Raw genomic sequence first — 8354 nt, forward strand, 5'->3', positions numbered from 1 at the left:
TTGTAAAAAATTGTAAAAAAAAAAATAATTTTGTAAAAACGAAGTTGTAACAAAATTTTTAAAAATTGTTAGTTTTTTTTATAAAAAAAGTGATTATGTAAAAAAGCTAATTTAAAAAGAAACATATAAAAATATATTCTCTATGCCGAAATTTCCTCCAAGTGTTGTACTTTGTTCTTAACATAGAAGACACAAGAACATCTACAAAAAATGGCACCTCTTTATATGATTATATCTGTCTCAACCACATGTATACATCTTGCTTGCCTACAACATTTTCACAAGTACACCAATGGTGAGGGCCCGCTGACCCTAGTCATTTTGAACTGCAAAGTTCACTACAAGTCCTACAAAACAAAAGCAAGAACACATAGTGTTTACACATTATATGAGAAGAAATTCATAAGCATTTTCAATGATTTCAATGTTACAGGTGAATGTCCCATGCTCCCACTCATCCATTAACTTATGTTTGATTATGCCATTTCCTAGCATCCATTGCAGGTTTGTAACACCTTTTTTGCTACACCTTGACCAATGAGGAGCTTTGATGATAACATATTTGTTTGTGTGCCCTTTACTCATGTGATGAAAGAAAGGTTTACCTCACTTGTCAGTTGTCAAACTTCCTTGGGGATAAAGCTCTAAACTGCGTTTTCCCTTGTCATGAAAGCAAATAAAAAGTAATAAATAAAAAGTAATATAGTAGTTGTGCTATAGGCCTCTCCCTGATGTCATTCCAGTTTCATATATATTTTTTTAAATAAACTCTACATTTTAGATTTTGACAAAGGAATGACATCTACCTTTATAATGGGACCCGTCTTCAAGTAATTCACGATAATACGCATTCTCTTCGACTCCATGCATCTTTATTCCGGTTATGCTTAAGATGTATTCTCCTGTTGTTAACTGATATCCTGTGAGATCTCCACCAATAATGTGATTCCATGATTTGTAATAACACAATGCATCTTCTTTTTCTTCTTCTTCTTCATCATACACGAGCCTCACCCCACACTCCACTGTAATTTGTCTGTTCTGGTTATACGGTCTCCCTGTTACTGTCCTAATAGTAACATGGTCACCACCTTCCATCTCATTCTTCCCAAACATCCAATGGCTTAACAATATTACACACTCTTCATCTACAATGACATTGTCAATGCAATGTTCATATATCCAGGTGTGATTCTTTGTTACATTACTGATTACAATCAGTGGCGGATAATGGAACTGATGATTTGGAAATATAAACGCCTGCAAACAGCAGAATTCCAAGCCTCTGAGGTTGTTAGGTTGACATGATAGGATGGTAAATGATATTGAAGGCCCCTTGCTTCTTTGACTAACCCAGTTTGGAATCTCTTTGCCTCCAAAAAGTGTGCTGAATATTCCAAATTGATAATACATCTGCCAAATACAGCCTTAATTAAGCACTATAAACTAGATATACATATAGATTCACACAAAGACATACAGTTAATTAGCTACAAACCTGGATTTTAGATTCCTCTGTTCCTCGATACCGAGTGTAAGTTCCAGTTCTTCTTTTGCTAAGGAAGTCTAACTTACTCCAGCCCAAACTACGCAATACCTTCTCCTCAACACCTTCAATTGGTTGGATTTTGACAATGCCTTGGATTTCAAGCGAAAAAGGTGCTAATAATTTCCATGGTATTATTAAGTCGAGTGGGGACATCTCTGGGTGAAATACAACTTTTTGTAGCAAAGGCTTAAAAGTTGAATACAGGATCAACTTTCTTAGTGTCTGTGGAGGATGCTCAATTGATGCCAGCCTTTTACAGTGTCCCATACTAAGCATCTCAAGCCTAGGAAGGCTTCTCAAACAATTGGGCATGGAAATGATAGGATTGCCATCTAAATATAGATCCTTTAACATAGATAGGCAACTGAAGTCAATGGGAAAGGATTTCATTGACAGATTGTTATTTTTAAGAGACACGCTTACTAAAGAGCTCGGTAAAGAAATTGAAAAGAACTTCAAATCATTTGATATAGCCTCTAGAACAGCAGAGGAAGAGGGTTTTTTATCAATATCAATTTTAGCAGTGAGCTTTTCCAGATCTGTAATCTTGATTTGAGATCCACCGAGATTACAACCATCAAGCACTAGTGTTTTAACCTTCTTTAACAGGCTTATGATCCTTGGAAGTTTTTCAAGCTTGTTGCAATAGCTCAAATCAACAAGGACAAGTTCAACACATGCCTCAATTGATTCACAAACCTCAACCAAACCAATGCAATTTCTAACTATTAACCTCTCAAGTGAAGGCATATTGGCAAAGCAACCCAGACTGCAAAGCTCTTCACAGAAACTTAAATTAAGAATCTTTAATGATCCAAGCAACCTTTTGTTTTTTAAGCATGATCCAGTTAACTGTGACATGGATAAAAGTTAGAATAGTGGTGGATTTTAGCAACTTAACATGGAAGCATAATAAATGAAGATAAGTTACTTTTTTCCTACTCATGAGTCGTTGCGGATCACCATAACAAATGCCAAAAGATTCAATATTGCTATATGACATGTCAAGAGCAACCAAATTCTCTGTTGGTAAGTCTGAAGGTAAAGACTTTAATGGGAACCCATGCATACACAACCATCTTAATTCTTTTGGAAAGTTTGTGTAAGACCCATTGATTTGCACATAGTTGAGTTGTAGTAGCATCAAATTATTCAGTTTACCCAATGCATCTGTTTTCAGCTCAAACGATGCACCCAACTTCTCTTTCTCAAGCATCCGCATGTCAAGGGAAAGGCCTAGAAGCTTTCCCTTACCCTAAGAATAAACAAAAAACCAAAAAGTATTAGGAATTTCTATAAACATATACATATATGGACAATATACAATACTTTAAACATGCAAACTAACCTTTTCTTGTTTCAGAACTTTGAATGATTCCTCATGACACCATAATCGACTTCGCTTCCATGGTTTGTCAGGTGATTCTTCACGTACTACAAATCTTCCCATCTCTTGAAGCAACCCATGCATCATCAATTTGTTGTTTCGCCCGATACTAAGAAGGCATCTGTCAATGAGATTTGTGATCCCAGATCTTGTTTTTATATTACATGCCTTTAATATTGTTTCGGTAACATCTTTGTCTGTTCCAACAAAAAAACAAGCAATATGTTTAAACAAATCCTTATCATTTTTGGATGGTAAAGAGTCAAAACTAATTCTCAAGACATTATTTACAGGGGGACTGTTTTCTCTCTTTAGCCCTTCTATGCACTCTTCCCAATAAGCTACATCTCGATTATGAAGAGATTTGCCCAATACTTCAAGAGCGAATGGATGTCCTTCACAATACTTCACAAGCTTCTCTAACACCTCCTCATAACCTACCTCAGGATCGTTGCACATGAATGCATGAACACACAAAAGTTTTCGTGATTCAGTCTCCCATAAGCATTTAAGTTCGTACTTTTCATGCTTTGGTTTAGGGTTCGTTTTGAATAGCAGACAACTCTCTGTCAACCAGACATTCTTTGTTGTTATCATGATTTTGCTTCCTCGATGGAAAGCTTTGCTTCCTAGTAATGCATTCAACTGATCAAGACTATCAATATCATCAAGAACTAGAAGCACCTTTTTATCGGCTACTACATTCTCTATATGCGAGGTGTATGTAATAAAATCATACACTTGAATGGGACTTGTTTTTGAAATATCACTGCATAGTTGTTTTTGTAAATCAAGCAATCCATTAAAATTGCCAGAACATCTCCTACTGATATCTTCAATATAGCTGCTTGTGTCGAATACATGACAATGTAACCCATACACATATTTTGCTAAAGATGTCTTCCCGATCCCACCCATGCCAAAAATAGTGAGTATGTCTCTCGTGTCAGAGGATGTATCTTTCAACCATGAAGTCACAAAGTTCTTGGAAGTGTCTCTTCCAATAAGTTGTGGTAGAGCACTCCTTAAGGGTACACGTAATCTAAGGTAGATGTCCTTAACAACTTCATCAATGAACTCTGTCTCTAGCCTGAAACCTAACTTTAATAAGAACACTATAAACAGAATCCACAAAGATTCGATGATTTATTTTATCCAAATATCCAAACAAAATAATAGCGTACTAAGTTATTGTTTTTAGTTATGTTTTCACATTTAAACTTTAACATAATTGCACTTCTAATCTTGTAAGCATCTAATTTCCTAGGTAAACGTTTTGTTTTTTTTATATATAATAAGACAAATCAGAGTGCCACCAATGTAATATGAATTTTCGTAATGTGCCACCAAATTTCATTATGTTTCTACAAGACCATCAAGCTTAAACATTGATGTGGTTTTGCATGAATTTGAACAAATTGTCATGGAATAGTGATGTTTCTACAAGACAATCAAAAGGAAAGACACCATGATTTGAAGATAGATGTTAAAACTAATAAGTAATTCTGCCTTTCTAAAAAAGATGTAAGTGGTAGACTGGTAGTAAACGTATAGCAAACAATTCAAATTTTGATTCTTGATCGAAAGCATATAAAAATTACTAGAATGGTTTATCTATAATCATTTAACAAATTGATTCTAACTCTCAGTGTGTTAAAAGTTATCATCGGCTCATTTATATGAGATCACATAATTGAAAACATAGATTCATTATTTCTATTTGATGATACTGAAGGAACTTATATTGAAATGCCGAGGGAGAAGATAGTACAGAGGTTTCATACGTTAATCAAACAAAATTGATGAATTATGAAATTATGCCGATAAGAAAGTGGTTACCTCCCGTTTACATCATTCCCTTTTAAATTAGCAACTTCTGTAAGTGCTTTTTCCCAATTGTCGATCTTTTTAGCCATTTGACTTCTTTTATTTGCATTTGTCTCCGCCTCCATCTGCTGTCTGTGCTCATCCATTGCAAGTCCAAAGGTACTTTCTTGCTTTCTGATATGGGTGGGCTCAACATGATAAAAAATGGGGATAACAATTTGGTTGGATGACCTACGTTGCTCAAGGATCATCACCAATTCATCAAGGCACCACGACGAATTAGCGTAATTCTTGGACAACACGATAATGGAAGCCCTGGATTCTTTAATCGCACTCTCCAATTCCGGTTTCAGATCTTCTCCAGTTTTAATCTCTTCATCATCCAAAAAGGTAGAGATATTGACATCAAGGAGGGCCTTATGGAGGTGATTGGTAAAACTGTAACGGGTGTCGGTGCCTCTAAAACTTAAAAATAGGTCATGCTTATGACCATGAACCGAAGAAGAAGATGATCCTTCTGCATATTCAGAGAGAACAACCATCAGAAGTTACGGGAAGGTAGGTATGAGTGTCGACTAGATATATAATGAGAGCATCCACTATGCTCAAAGAAGCACAGGTCCAAGAATCCAACGCGCCTCGACTATCATTTGACCTTATTAGTTTTGGGATAATGTTAAGGTAGTCCTATGAACTTCATATTATATTTTGGTGTTCCAGGGGGATATATGCCATTTTTTGTGTGTTAGAAAAGCTACTATCAGAAGTTGAAGGGGTGATTTTTGTAAACCGATGCGATGCCTTGTCACTAAATGACCGCCACATCATTTAAAATATTTGCCAACTCGTTAATAGAGTCCACGTCATTGTATCCAAGAAATTGCAAATACTCCTCACATTCTAGTCCTAGACCTTGGTGCACATCTGAGGAATATGAAATATTATCTAGACATATTTGTCAAATGAGTCATGATGCTGATGCTCAAAAGTCTTGGCCAACTACTTAAGTGTATCTAGAGGAAGAATTTCTAGCACTTCCTTCACTAATGAGGCTTAGTCCATTAAGCAGATCGGTCCAAAGATATTATAGTTCAAAAAAAAAACCCATAAAATAAAAAATATAATAAAACTTCGAATACCGATTACAAAAATATTAATACTGATTATAAAATGTCAACAAAAGAGTGTCATTTGCTAGAAAATCCTATGGTAATCGGCTATAGAGATTTTTTTTTCAAATACTTTTCATACAAATGAAAATTTTGACTAAATATATTTTCTTACTCTAAAATAGCCCATTTTGGAGTAAATTGTCATTTCGGTAAACACATAAAACATTGGTCAAATTATATATATATATATATATATATATATATATATATATATATATATATATATATATATATATATATATATATATATAGAGAGAGAGAGAGAGAGAGAGAGCTAGGTTCAAATGTTTCTAGCAACTATTGTGTGCATATATGCACCAATAAGAATTCAAGAAAAAAATAAATCATTAATGTAAAAAAAATGGTAGATGAGTCATTTTGTTTTTATAAACCAAAAATATATTCTTATATATTTGGTATATCCCTTAAATCACGTCTACTATTATTTGGCTTATTTCAAACCATCATCTCCACAACCCTAATTCAAATCACCGACCTCTTCACTCTTCTCCTCTCTATCTCTGTAGAATCTGTTGGTCGGCATGTGGGCATCCGACGGGAGAACTACGAAATTCATGCAAATAAAGCAGAGTGGAATATAAGAGACTGTTGGGGTTCATCAGATGGAGAACTACGAAATATTATAGCATATTGGGAAGGGTTCCTTTGCTTCTGCTTTACTTGTGAGGCATAAACATGAAAAGAAAATTTGAGGCTTCCATGTCTATTGTTTAAATCTTTCAGATATATGTTATTAATCTAGGTCAATTCGATTGATGAAAAGTCTACACTTTCAGGTATGTCTTGAACCCGTAAATCTGCCCTTCTGGAGGTTTCTATTCCTTTCATATATTGAATAAGTAATACAATACTTTTGAACCTTGTGGTATGCATTCTAAATCAAATATGTTGCTGGAAATTATGTTTATAGGTAAACTATTGCAAGTAAATCAAATATGGTTTTTGGCTTGTTTGATAATAATGCCTAACAAGTGTTTTTTGAAATGCCTGAAAGAGAATCTAAAGAATTTAACATTGTGGTATGCATCTGTCACACCCCCTTACCGGAACGGCGGAGGACGTTATGTTTAGTATCACAACACATGCATCATAGTAATCAAAGTAACAAACAACCATTGCATTAATATTAAAGTGTTTACAAAGTATGTGATTCACATAAGATAGACTCCAAAAGTAAATAACAAAACAAGACATGAAGCTACTATGCTCCATCTTCTGAATCCCAGCGCGAGTACCTGTCTACTAGTTTCCTAAGAATACAAGTTATTTTGAAAGAGTTGATCAGCATTTAAGCTGGTGAGTTCATAAGATTTAAGTGATGTAAAGTAAGTTGTAAGTTCTTTTTAGAAAAGTTCGTCTGTTCCTCCAGAAAATCCTATATTTTCTGATATGATGAATGATAAGTAAAATGACTCTACAATCCTTTCTATGAGTACTAAATGGATACAAGTTATATAGCACTTCGAGCAAACAGACAATCGATTGTGTGAATCTGCCCTAAGTCCACAACCAAACAAGGAACAGGAGATGAGGCGGAAGTCACACATCCCATTGTTTGTTAGATTTTTATTGTATATAACCCTGATGTATTCATTTAGTACTCACGGAGTTAACTGTAATAGTTCTTTATATTTGATGAAAACATTCTTTAAGAAAATCATATATTTCCTTTAGTAAAAATGGTAACCACGATAGTTCCTTCTATAATAACTTAGTTTATACATGCTATATATAATCTAATATCGAGCAGACAGTTAAATGGGTGAATCTGCCCTAAGTCCACAACCAAACAAGGAACATGAAGTAAGGCGGAAAGCACACATCCAACTGTTCTATCGGACATTAATTACATATAACTCTGATGAATAAACTAAGGTATTATAGAATTAACCACTAAGGGTCCTTTAAGTTATGCTGGTTTAATAAAACGGATTAAACCCTTTCACTGATAAGTTTCTAGTTTAGCCTGTTAAATGTTCTATCTGAAAAGTGTATTTTTGTACTTGAAGACGGTGTATTGAATTTGTATACTAAGACCTGACCCATACCTGGTACTCCTTATGATTACTGGGTGTATACGGAATATATATATATATATATATATATATATATATATATATATATATATATATATATATATATATATAGCTAAGATCGAATAGATAGTAGGTTGGGTACATCTGCTCTAAGCCCACAACCAAACAAGGAACAGGAAGTGAAGCGGAAAGCACACATTCTACTGTCTGCCGGGCCCGTTTAATATATATCTCTGATGTATCTACCGAGGAATCATAAAGTTAGCATTATAGGCCCTCTTTTAACTGGATGTACCAAGACTCGACTGTTCTGATTGTCTTTTGTAATGATGTAAGTTTTCCCAAGTTTAAGACTATCTTTA

General features: G+C 34.5%; 1 protein-coding gene across 4 annotated transcripts; it reads right to left on the bottom strand.

Annotated features, from left to right (window-relative positions):
- Positions 1–200: 200 nt before the first annotated feature.
- LOC145159859 (disease resistance protein RUN1-like) lies at positions 201–5466 on the bottom strand. 4 transcript variants are annotated; one of them, XM_079078929.1, is made up of 7 exons: positions 4776–5466; positions 2898–4026; positions 2481–2804; positions 1499–2401; positions 807–1413; positions 606–649; positions 201–347 (listed from the first exon to the last, which is right to left on the bottom strand). In XM_079078929.1, exons 1-6 carry the CDS (start codon positions 5303–5305, stop codon positions 645–647), a joined length of 3498 nt encoding a protein of 1165 aa, XP_078935055.1. In that variant the 5' UTR covers positions 5306–5466; the 3' UTR covers positions 201–347; positions 606–644. The 4 variants fall into 4 exon arrangements, with proteins under 4 accessions (XP_078935055.1, XP_078935039.1, XP_078935047.1 ...); XM_079078913.1 differs by having other exon boundaries at positions 606–660; positions 4776–5465; XM_079078921.1 differs by having other exon boundaries at positions 201–649.
- Between the last annotated feature and the right edge of the window lie 2888 nt (positions 5467–8354).

The sequence above is a fragment of the Lactuca virosa genome, chromosome 1 (assembly GCF_052849685.1).
Source record: "Lactuca virosa cultivar CGN04683 chromosome 1, Lactuca_virosa_CGN04683_v6, whole genome shotgun sequence".
Classification (NCBI taxonomy): Eukaryota; Viridiplantae; Streptophyta; class Magnoliopsida; order Asterales; family Asteraceae; genus Lactuca; species Lactuca virosa.

What these genes read in the sequence shown, in the direction of transcription:
- LOC145159859 (XM_079078913.1), bottom strand. Translation starts at nt 5,305, where the DNA reads ATGGTTGTTCTCTCTGAATATGCAGAAGGATCATCTTCTTCTTCGGTT. An exon ending in GACTCATGAGTAGGAAAAAA is followed by an intron (nt 2,402 to 2,480) that starts GTAACTTATCTT and finishes TCCATGTCACAG; the next exon opens with TTAACTGGATCATGCTTAAA. An exon ending in AGACGGGTCCCATTATAAAG is followed by an intron (nt 661 to 806) that starts GTAGATGTCATT and finishes TTTCATGACAAG; the next exon opens with GGAAAACGCAGTTTAGAGCT.